A 12,455-nucleotide genomic window follows, 5' to 3' on the forward strand; every position below is an offset into this window, starting at 1 on the left:
ATTTCTGAAACCAGCAATAAAATATGGGTTAAATTAACCTATTTCTCTGCATATACCAGTCTATTATCAGAACCAGCAGTTGTGCATATAGTTGTAAATTTCCAGTTAAGTAAATTGGGTGGAGGTATCTTGCACATGGACAGAGAATCATAAAGTAGAATATGATTCTTGTGCATTTCAGAGCTTATTCATAGCACTGTCTAACAGAGTGGGTTATTTTTGCATTGAATTTCATTAAATTTTTTTAAAGAAATGGAAGAAAATAAGAAATTGTTTAAATGAATTCCTGAGTGTGTGTGTGTGTGTGTGTGTGTGTAAATCCTTGCTGTAAAGGCAATAAATGTCTTTATTTGAATATGCTCACATTCAGATAAACTCAAATTTAATTGAATATGTGACTGAAATAAATATGTTTGCATTTGTTTTAATGGTCAGTGCATGCAATGGCGTGTAGAGTACAGACACTTCACGCCCAGCTAGCACAGGATAAATAGCAGTGTAGATGGTGAGATGTGGCTTAGGCAAATAGAACAGAGTGCCTTATATGCTGGAACCCCCAGGGTATATACAGATCTGTCGCATCTTACGCGCATTTAACATGCGTGATTTCAGCTTTACGCGGTCGGCAAAAACAACAACAAAAAAAGAGAAAAATAACAATTTTAATACTGTACCTGTAGTGCGGTCGATTCCGCCCGCCATTCAACTCAATGTAATTTTGACTATATGCGGTTTTTGCTTTACGCGCTAACCGCGGAACGGAACCCCACGTAAGATGAGATTCGCCTGTACGCTGCACAGATCTCGACACGTCTAAGCAGTGCCCCCTACGTCTACATTGCTGTTTTTAGCAGTGTAGTGTATGCTGCTGGAGCTTTTCTCTGTTGCAGTGAAAGGCTCTGGCAGTGCAGAGGCAGTGGGGAAAGGGGTCTTTCCTCGCTGCCTCCCCGTCAGAGCCTTTCTTTGCCACAGTGAAAGGCTCCAGCAACAGGGAGCTGCCAGAGCTTTTCCCCTCCACTGGAGCCTTTCACTGTGGTGTGTAGCTACAGATGGAGTGTTTGTACTCTACACACTGCTGTAAGTGTAGATTTAGCCCAAGATGCTTGTTCTTGAATAGTCATTTTGAAACACTGTAAATTCATGTGTTAAAATAATTTGTAGTATGTAGGTTTAATTGGATTTTAAAGCCAGAAGGGACCAGGGCCGCCCAGAGGGGGGGGGCAAGTGGGGTGATTTGCCCCGGGCCCCACAGGGGCCCCCATGAAAATATAGTATTCTATAGTATTACAACAGGTTTTTTATGTAAGGGGTCCCCGAAATTGCTTTGCCCCAGACCCCCTGAATCTTCTGGACGGTCCTGGACTGCAACAACAGTAAGATGTACACCTTCACATGTTAAGTAAACCTTACAACAGCACTGCAGGTAGTAAACAGATGATGTTATTCCTACTTTATAGATGGGAAAACCAAGGCAGAAAAGCTCCGTGACTTATATAACATACAGCCAAAACTATGTTAGAAGTCAGGAGTTCTACAGTACATGCAGTATGCACAGGACCCACTTTTCAAATGTTTGTAACGTTTACAGTCCAAATTTATTCAGAATGTATTGTTACTTTTAAGCTTTCATAAGCATTTTGATTCAGAAAACAAAATAAGTAATTTAACTGTTGATGACCACAGTTTCCTCTCATTTTGTTATCGCAATTTGATTGAATGCATTTTATTGAAGTTAATGTTTTTTTAATTACTGAGGGTATGTCTACACAGTAAAGAGAAAACCTTGCAGGGTCCTAGAGCCCAGGCTCCAGCCTGAACCTGGAAGTCTGCATAGCAATGAAACAGACCAAGCCTGAGTCGGCTAGCACAGGCAAGCCGCGGATGTATAGTTGCTGTGTAGAGATACTCTGAGACCCTAGATAATTTTAATTACATCCTAAATGTTATGGCTTATAAATGAAAAGGTGTTTTAAAAACAGTCTTTCATCTCTTGTAAATATTCCAATGTTTCTGTTTTGTTTTTTTTCTTTTCTGTCTAGTTTGTGCCGACAACAACCACGTTCGGACATGGACAGTGACTCGATTCAGAGGAATGATTTCCACACAGCCAGGGTCTACTCCCTTAGCTTCATTCAAAATCTTGTCCTTGGAGGAAACAGAGAGCCATGGTAGTTACTCTTCTGGAAATGACATAGGTAGGAAAAATGTTTTTCCATTACTTCGTACTGGACTTTTGGAGGGCTGCTGTGCTCTTGAAGGTTCACTGGAGGCATTTAGTCTGATTTCTGCTCTCGCTTCACATTCATGTGACTCCATTGACATCAGGTGTGTGAGTCTGATTTACACCAGAGTAATTACAGCATAATCAGCTTGCATTTTGATAATACTGTAGCATGTCTATAATATTCCTGTTTGAAAACTGATTCCAGCTAGAGTTAATTTGATTTGTCTTTCCATAGACTCACTTTACAGTACTGGGCAAAGTGGTTTCCAAGAGGGACCCATTTAAGAGAAGTTGTGCCTTGTGATTCCGATAAATTACCTAGAAATCTGTTGGTTACCTAGTGTACCCTTTTTGATAGCGAGAGATAACAAGATTGAGATTATGAAAGAATACATTAGAACTGATTTGCATGAGATTTTTGGGTTTGTTTCACAATGTGCTCTATCACATTTTGTAAATTAAACAAAAATTAAGATTATGCACGTGAGTCTAATATTTAACATTATACTCCTATTACATTTCAAAACTACATTGAAACTCTTACAAAACCAACAGAATTGTGAAAACCCTATGTGAACACTAATAATGTGGCACGATGCTCTTTACAGAACACTGAATGGGTAGGCAGGTAGCAAGCGGAAAAGCCATCCTCATTTGTGTGTGTGTGTGTGTGTGTGTGTTTTTTTTATTCATCAAAAGTTCTTGTTATAATCCTAAACTGTGCTCTCTGAGCCAAGGACTGTCTTTTATTTATACAGCACCTAGCACACTAGAACACTGATCCTTGATCGAGGCTTCCAGATACTGATAAACAACAATTTGCTCTTAACTTTTTATGGTGTTGGTATTGTAGGATCTTGGACTAGTGCAAAATGTTACACATGGAGATGCCGTCCACTTTCAAGAGCAAGGTTCCCTTGGTTGTTTCATGTTAAGAAGTTTAGGGTCCCCCCCCAAACAAACAATGTGATGGGCGATCTGTTAGTAATTGAATTAAGGCCTCCAACCTCTTTCACAGGGGCTACCAAACAGCTATAAAGAACTTTTCAGTCAATATGGGTCTGAAAAAAAATAAAATCAATTTTATGAAGCACCTGCAGCTCCGCTTGACATTAGAGGGAGGTGCAGGTGCTCAGCAATCATGAAAAATCAGACCCTAGAAAATTTGGTACCATTAGGACCAAGAGGTGATGGGCCCTGAATCGTATTTCAGATCCCATAAATATTTCCTTGCCATACATCATAACAAATTAACCCTTTATAGCAGAGTAATGGAAAATTACACAGATATGGGTTTATTTTCTGTTTAAAAAAACAAAAATGCATCAAATTGATTTGACAGTCTAAAGTTAACATCTTCCTTGGTAGTTCAGAATTACTCAAAATAATTGGGTAACCCTTCAGTTTGGGTTTTCCATTGTGACGTGTCAGTAATTATACATCACAATGCAAAAGTAGTATGGTGTTTTGCTAAACTAGGAATCAGTGTAGATTTCGGGTTCCTTTAATCAGACTGAATCTGTGTGAGTAATTTTTATTTCTAGACAAGGTAGGAATAGTTAATTTTTTTGCCAATAACTTTTTGGAGTAAGGTGTTTTGAAATACTTAGTTTCTCTTTCTAACTACAGGACCATTTGGAGAGCGTGATGATCAACAAGTGTTCATCCAAAAAGTTGTTCCTGTCACTAATAAACTCTTTGTCAGGTTGTCTTCTACTGGGAAAAGGTAAAAGCTCGAGTCATCTGTTGCATCTCTGATAAAATCCACATATTGTACCTATCCAAGAGCTGACACTAAGACTGCTGGCTCTGATACTTGTGCTAGCAAGTCAAAGCACAAAGATGCTGTATAGAACTCATTTCTCACTTATGATTTAATGTGAGTATCTGACTGGTATAATCACTTTAATGTAAACATACAGTTGCTCTGCTCTAGTTTCATTATCAATGCCAACAATAAGGGGTGACTGGTTTTGCTTTTACTTACTTCACCAGAAAAACTTCCCAAGAAAGAGAATAATTTCAGAAAAGCATAGAAAGTGTAATTGGCTGAAAGGCAACTTAAAAAATTGTTTGAACCCTTTTGGCTTTGCTTTTACTATACAATGTATTGCTTGAAAAAGACCTTGAAGAGTTAACTGAGTTAAATGCCTTAGATAGATAATCTCAATAGACTTTTTGCTTCGGTACTCCCAGTCCTCATTCAGTGAGCAAAACGGGGAACTGGGAGTAAGGACCCCCCCAAGGTTATCTTTCAGGCATTGCTACTAACTCGCTGTAACCTTGGGCTAGTGAAGACGTCTCTCTATACCGATATGTAAAATAAATATACTCTACCTTCCAGGGATATTTAGAGGCTTAGTAAATATTTGAAACGTGCTGATTAGCATTGGATGAAAGGGGCTAAATAAGGATAAAAAAATCAATTTGGGTTTCACTTGTAGCATAACAATAAAATTATACTTTGCAAGTTAAATGCAAGCTGGCTGCAGGCAAACTATGAGTGTACTCTTTTAATGGATGCTTAATTATATTCCTGACTTTAGAGGGGTCTTCTGTTCTTCCATATGTTGCTGTGTATTGCTACCGTTCATTAAAAAACTGATTCTCTGCTTACTTTTAGTTTTAAAATAAATGAAAGCCAAAGCTGGTGTGGCAGTAGCTAACATGCTCTTGAAAGCCCTGGATACTAGTTTTAAATTGAAAGAGCTAGAACAGCCATGGCTGTTAATAGTAGTTCACTAGTACCTACTATCTGTAACACATGGCCTATCATCGGTTAATCTTGTAATGAATACAAACCCTTTAAGAGAATCAATCTTCTTTGCATCAAAGTTCATTACATATAGTCATAAGTAACTGTTAAAGGAATTAATCAAGAGAGTACATTTTCCATGCACCTAGGCTATCCATTTGACAGCTTGTTTGTTTTTTAAGCAAATAGCATTAGAAGCCCATAATATGGTTGGAGGCCAAATTATTGTCCCAATGAATGTTATAAATCACTGTGATTTAATGTTCTATGCATACACAGTGAAGAAACTGCCAAATGTTTATTAAAATTGGTGTCATATTAGGATAAATTTTAACAAAGTGATAACTCAGAACCTCTTTTTTGTTCCCTGTCCTGTTTTGTTATGGCAGACTGTGTATGCTAATCAGACTATTCTTCCCTGATAACTTAATTAAGCCACAATTTAAAATTTTGATGCCACAGTAATCTCAATAGTTATGAGTAAAGTAAAAGAGGAATTCTCATTGCTTAGCCATTTTTTCTTCCCTTTAATTCATACAATGCAGGAGAAAGTTTCAGTTTGAATATCCTATTTGTTTTGTTCACTGTGTTTCTAAAAACAAATCTATTGTGGACTGGATTAGATGACTCCTAGGGTTTGTCTACATGGTAAGTTACTGCATGGCAAATCAGGCTGTGAATATATAGCACACCAGCTTGCCCCATGCTAATGTCCGGTATGGACACTTCTACAGCGCAGCGAGAGTCTTGGAGTACAGGTTAGCGTATTGCTACGCACTCTGGAGCTGTCACTGTGCTGTAGAGTCATACCCTGACTTGACACACAGTTACTTGCCATATAGCTAAATCCACAGTATGGAGGTACTCACCATGGGCTATGACGGTGGTGGAATTTGTCCTCAAGTGTTTAAAAAAAATTGAACAATAAGTAGGAACAGGAAGGAGGTGGCTAACATCCCCAAGTTTTACAGGCTTCCTGATTTCACTGTTGGGTGAGTGATATCACAGCTACCCTAAACTTGAGTCATTTCATTCAGAACCTCGTTTTTTCCTCTCATGTAATTCTTGGTGTGAAATTTTCTGAATGCAAATAAACTTTTTGCTTAAACTGGTTAGTTTTTAAATTAAGAGTTGCCCTGGATTTTGTTTCTCTATGAGAACAAGTACCTGTGACATGTTTGAAGGAACTTGTTCAGTAAACTTTAAAAACTCGCAGCAGTTGGAAATTACATACTAGTCTTGTACAATACTTAATATACGGTGCTGACTTTGAACACATCCTGAGCCCAGATCTCTCTGAAGAAGCACATGCAAACCTAGAATCAGGAAATCTGTAACCCAGATTCCATAAGAATGCAGGAAACTAATTATGGTTTTTTTTTTTTAAAAATGTCTAGCAGCTACTCGGTGCTCTTTTCCCTTCTCTTTTGGAATCTTACTAAAAGTAACATTTAGAAGTGAACTGCAAAAATTTTTATGAGTTAGAAATGGATGTTAAAAGAGAAGGTGTAATTCGGCATAAAATAAACCATAGCACCTTCTATCCAGAGATCACAAATCTTAATATTAATAAATTAAGCCTCACAATTGCCCTCTAGGATATGTGATGTTATAGTTAGGATTATAATCTGTAATTGTGTTAAATGCCTTTTTGTAGAATATGCGAGATCCAGGCCGTAGACTGTACCACTATTTCTTCGTTTACTGTACGAGAATGTGAAGGATCCAGTAGGATGGGCTCAAGACCACGACGTTACCTCTTTACAGGTCATTCAAATGGCAGTATTCAGATGTGGGATTTGACCACAGCGATGGACATGGTTAATAAAAGTGAAGAGAAGGGTAGGTTGTAATATAGCAGAACTTATTTTTTGGCTCAAATGCTTGCATTAGAGGTGATCAGTGACCACTATCTTTCTTTTCTAAGATGTAGGGGGTCCGACAGAAGAAGAGCTGCTTAAGTTGCTTGATCAGTGTGATCTGAGCACCTCACGCTGCGCTACTCCTAACATCAGTCCAGCAACTTCAGTAGTTCAGCAAAGCCGTCTGCGGGACTCAAGCTCTAGGTAGGCCAAAGATCCACAGGATATACTATCAGCTATGTGTGCCAAGACTTAGGCGAAAACTTTCAAACGTGAGTGTCTAATTTTAGGCACTCTTAGTCCATATTTGGGCACCTAAATAAGTGCCCTGATGTTTTTGGGACACTGCTCCCATTGGAGTTGCATGTGTACAATTTAGGGAATGAGTGAGCCCTTGCTCACAGAGATAGGCAGGTTGGAAATCCTGAGTACATTCCACTGTCAATTATAGGACAAGCACAGCTGAGTGTGCTCTGGGATTAATAGTTCTGAGACATCCTCCCTCAAAAATCATATTTCTCTTTGGGTAACATGCATGCAGCTGGCAGGATATCAGGCCTCAGGTGTTCAGAAGTATTATTCCCATGGATTATATGTGTATGCTCTGTAACACCTCTGGGAATCCAATATACTCTTCACAAATTCCAAATGGTTTTCTATTTGGCTAGAGAGAAGGAACAATCTGCTGCGTGTTTCTTACCTTTCAAAGCTGAAGTCTGTTCTGAGGAGGGTGACGATGTTCGTTCGCATCAGTATTTGTTGTAACCCATGACATGAGAAAGAAGGGAGAAATGTTTTATTGTTGAATCTGTTTTCAGCCTCCAGTTACAGCACCATGAAACCATCCATGAAGCTGCTACGTATGGCTCAGTAAGGCCATACAGAGAGAGCCCTTTATTAGCAAGGGCAAGACGGACTGAGAGCTTTCACAGTTACAAGGACTTTCAGACTTTTAATATGAACAATAATATGGTGGACAAGGCTGTCCCTGAGACTGGCAATCTGAGTCCAGTACAAGCTGAAATGAAGAAGACAGCAGGTGAGAGCAATCCAACAGACAAAAAGGCAACAGTACTTGAAGTAAGAGCAACTAGAATATCATCAGATGCTGGGGCAGAGGTTCAGAAAGTGCCTGAAAGCTGTTCAGAAGTGAAGAAAAGAGGGCCAGATGATGAAAGTGAGAACAAAGAGAATAAAAAGAAAAGTGGATTTGATGGAGGAGGGTTCCTGGGAAGAAAGAAGGTACCTCCTCTGGTGTCTTCACCAATTATTGTGGAAGGAGGGCCTGAATCACCTGGTACAGCGTCCCCATCACCCACAAAGACTACCACTTCTCCACGCCACAAGAAAAGTGACTCTGCCTGCCAAGACTATAGCTTGTGAAAACGCTAAAAGTGATGTACATTTGTTTTCAAGGGTTCAGATGAAAGTTTAACACTTAACTGGATGTAACTTTTACACTACAGATTCATCCTTTAAAAAGGTTTCATTTGAGTGTCTCTAACTGAAAGAGTTAAAACTGTAATAAGTGTTCATAGTGCATCTCAACAACTTGGGTTTACAGCACAACCAGCAAACATACTCTAAATTGATGTACTTCATTTTCATATTGTATAAAGCCAAACAATACTTGGTACAAAACATTGATGTAAAATCCTGTTTTATGCAGTCCAGCATGCACTACAGTATTTGTCTTAGGAAGAGTTTTATAGGTAACTTTCTAAGTCCCATTACTGGACCTTCCCTTTGCAATCACCAAAATATTAAATGTCTGTCACCTGCTTACTGGCCCTTAAAGTTACCATGAATATTATTTGCAATTCCTTGGGGTCACCCATCGTGTCCTTTCACCTCCTTCAAGTTAACAGAAAATTAGCTGGGTGCTAAAAGCTATTTCATCACTTAGCAAAGCTTCTCTTGCTGAAGTTTGCCTTGTTTGTAGAACGACTGTTGTTTTTCAGTATTGATAAATTTGACATTTATGTGCTACAATTCTTTTGTTTATGAAACACAATCAAAAAGTCTTTATGCTTACAGATGCTCTAAAACATTATTTTGCATATCTTGGTCCTAATATTAAAATGCAAAGGAATGTTATTACTTGTACTTTTTTCCTCATTTCTCTTTGCAGAGCTTTCAAATACCTGAAATTATAAACTGTAACCTCTTGTGGTGGGGGAAAAAAGCACACATTTTGCTGCTCATTACTGTATATAACACTAATGTCTAAATATCTCTTGTTAGAAAACTTACTAGGCTATTCATACATTCCTCTTCTAAGCTTGCTGCTGTACAACAATGCTATAGTGGTGTTATGCTCTTCTAGATCATGGGAGTTTCAGCCCTCAACCAGAAATGCTGGATTCAAGTCCCCCCACATCTTCCTTACAGCATCAGTAGTACTAAACTTTAATAAAAGTAGGGCATGCAGAGTTAAGTGGATACCTCCCATGCAACTTTAATGTATTTTTATGAAGATACGTTGCTTTGCCATAATGTGCAGACTTTAGCTGGAAATACTAAGTAATTGAGTTTTGTTAGTGTGAGGGTGTGTTTTGTTCTAGTTGCAGTCCTTAATACATACGGCAGTTTCTTTGCAGACAGTTTCCACAAATTTGGATGAGAGCTTTGAAGGACCCGAGCCGCTGGGGCTATTTTGGTTGGTTATGCACTAGGACAGTCTGCCAGGCATTTAGGAGCAGTGACTTATAAAGTTTTGGCTATTTTTAAATGCGTCAAGACCTGCAGATTTACAGAAATGGAAAAACAAATGAGCTAGAATGTCCTTTTCTCCTTCCTCAAATTTTAGTTCTTTACTAAAGAATCATTTTTAGCCTCTTCTTTAAAGAATGTAGGGTTGTAGCCATGTTGGTCCCAGGATATTAGAGACACAAGGTGGATCAAGTGACATCTTTTATTAGACCAACTTCTGTTGAAAGAGACAATCTTTCAAGCTATGCAGCGCTCTTTGTAGTAGAGTGTTATAGCATGTGGTTTTGGTTATTACTCTTGATGTCATTTTCCATAAAATATAGGGGGGAAATTGGATCCTCAGACTGAGGTCAGTGTAATTCTGTGCTGAAAAATTCAAAGTGGAAAGCATCGTGTATTAGTTAATGACATCATATCAAATGGGCTCATTTTACAATTATTTTTGTAAAGTCAGCCTTGCAAGTTCACCCAGTGAGCTGAAAGTTTCAAGCTGTTTTTATTTTTTCTGGCTCAGACTTTCAGTGGGGTTGTAGAACTAGGTATGCAGTATTTGGTGTGGTGATGTGAGAACCAGCTTTATTTTCAGTTCTCACAGTAATGGAGGAAACCCAGTCTGGTAGTTTTAGATACTTTACAACCCTACTTTGAGACTCCAGCTGCTAAGAGAAGCCAAAGCAGGAACTGCTGCTGGGGGTAAAATAGACGCCAGCTGGGGCCAGTGCTCCCAGGCATGTAGCCTTGGGGAAAAACTGGAGGAAGGAGCCATACCCAGACACACTGTCATAAGAGCAGCTAAAGCAGGGACTGTCAGAACTTCCTCTCCCCCCTGTGCTGATTGGCCCTTTGCTCCAACCCTCTTCTTCCCCCTCCCTAGCAATGCCTTTAACCTCAGATTCACACCTGCTCTATCCCCTTCTTTCCAGTTAGCTTATCCCCTCTCCAAAAAATAAAATAAATCAAGGCTGTTTGCAGCCATTATGTTGTTCACTCAATTGTATTGATTCCCCCATCCGGTGTCTGTTTAGATTGTAAACTCTTCAGGGGAGGAATTATCTACTCTTTTGCACAGTGGGGCCTGATTCTTGGGTGGTTCTTAGGCTTTACTGTAGTAAACATTATATTCTTTATTATTAATAGGGGGAAATTAAATGTACTTCATTCCGTGGCATGAATGCACTCTTATATTTGTAGAGTTCTACTTAAATATTGAATGCTATGGTATTCCTTTACTTACACAATCCTTTCACTCATGGAAGCTAAATTTAGACCCACCTTAGAACTGCTCCTCCTAGTACTGTTGGTCTGTGTACATGACTTCTGTTGCTAGTAGAGTTCATGGTACAAGTCCGCGACTGTCATGCTCAGTAGCGCAATGCTTTTGTTCAGGTCTTAAATTAAAGATGCTGCTCTTCAGACAGAGTCTTTCTTCGGAAGGGAAACATCAGCAAGCATAAACAGGCGGTGCAGCTGAATAAGGGTTTCTTTAACCAGAGGCAGTGGAAAGTGCTGTTACTCCACGTCTCCATTTGTATACTTCAGAATAATGCTAGCTGTACACTTGGGCCATTTCCACATAACGAATAACCAAATTTTTAAAATGGGAAAAAGTCTTCGGATAAAACCATTGCTATGACATTTACATAATAATAAAAACAAGCCACGCTTTAATAGTGCTTGCATGTGAAATAAGATGACTGGTCAAATTCATGCCTGCTTTTTTTGTGACTCAAGCCCTATAAAGCAGCTGATTTTAAGAAATTTTTGATTGATCTGTAGGGTAGAAATATTACATTATGAACACCAGCACTGATTATCTCCCTTAGTCTGCTTTAAGTTACAAGGCAGACAATCCTGTACCACAGTCTGTTTTGAATTTTCTGTTGCTAAATAACCCAGTTTTTTTATTCTGTGGATTGTTTAAAAGGTGAACTGGAGAAAAGGCAGCACGGTGTCACTACTTTTTTATTGTAACACTAATATCAAGCTTGTACATTCAGCCTCATTTTTAAACACACACTTTTTTTGTTCTATTATCTGGTAACAAAAATACTTGTATCAAATTTAGATGTAACCTTTTATTAATCTATATTTTCAGATTAATTTACAGGCACAATAGAATCCTAGTCTTGAAAAGAAACAAATTACTACAGTATGAACTATGCAATGCTTTTTCCCCTACCACAGAAATAATTAAGCCACTCTAATCTGTATTGTATAAGAAATTGATAGTATTGTATGATTGAGTATATTGCAACATGTACACCATAACAGCCAATACTTGAATTCTGCCTCCCTACTCCTTTTGAGTATTTCCTTACTGTTTAATTTAAATGAGACTATTTGTAGAGTAAGGTATAGGGGGAGGGAAGAACAGAATCCTAGCTAGCCCTAAATGTATGTTAAAACAAACACTGGCAATAATTGTTCACATTACAGTAAACAGATTTCCTCTAGGGGCCCTAATGTTCCAGCTCAGCTCATAGGTATTCTATCTTACTCCCAGCAGTTTGGACAGAAAATGGAAACAATTAGATCTGTCTGTTTAAAACGAAGCTGTAGTAGCTCTTTTGTTCTTTCCTGTGAAGCTTACCTTATAGGTGGGTTTTTTACCACTTTGTTTTTGTCACATCCCTTTCTTAATTTGCTGCTGTTTGCATTTCACTGTTTTTCAAAGCAATTTCCAATGGCAAAATGTAAGGATCATGCCAAATGCATGACAGTTTTGGGGGAGAGGCTTCATCACAATGCTAAACATTGAAGCAGCTGAACCACCACAGATTTAATAGGAATAAGGCAGGCCTTGAACATATTTAAATAATTTATTAAGAATTTGTTTTTAGAGCTCTGATCATCCTGACTTATTTCTCTAAGACCAACACCAGAGGGCAGGCACTAGAAACTA

At 38.6% G+C, this 12,455-nt stretch overlaps 1 protein-coding gene across 3 annotated transcripts in view; it reads left to right on the forward strand.

Annotated features, from left to right (window-relative positions):
* The window catches only part of KCTD3 (potassium channel tetramerization domain containing 3), a 59,023-nt gene extending 47,318 nt beyond the window's left edge, over positions 1 to 11,705 (forward strand). For 2 of the 3 annotated variants that reach the window (XM_034764587.1, XM_034764589.1), the window contains exons 14-18: positions 2,040 to 2,195; positions 3,854 to 3,950; positions 6,637 to 6,821; positions 6,907 to 7,045; positions 7,660 to 11,705. In XM_034764587.1, the coding sequence (XP_034620478.1) occupies positions 2,040 to 2,195; positions 3,854 to 3,950; positions 6,637 to 6,821; positions 6,907 to 7,045; positions 7,660 to 8,224 (1,142 nt within the window). In that variant the 3' untranslated portion in view covers positions 8,225 to 11,705. The remainder of the gene's footprint in view (positions 1 to 2,039; positions 2,196 to 3,853; positions 3,951 to 6,636; positions 6,822 to 6,906; positions 7,046 to 7,659) is intronic. The other variant, XM_034764588.1, reaches the window with a different exon arrangement.
* The last annotated feature ends 750 nt before the right edge of the window (positions 11,706 to 12,455 follow it).

This window comes from Trachemys scripta, chromosome 3 (assembly GCF_013100865.1).
Source record: "Trachemys scripta elegans isolate TJP31775 chromosome 3, CAS_Tse_1.0, whole genome shotgun sequence".
NCBI lineage: Eukaryota > Metazoa > Chordata > Testudines > Emydidae > Trachemys > Trachemys scripta.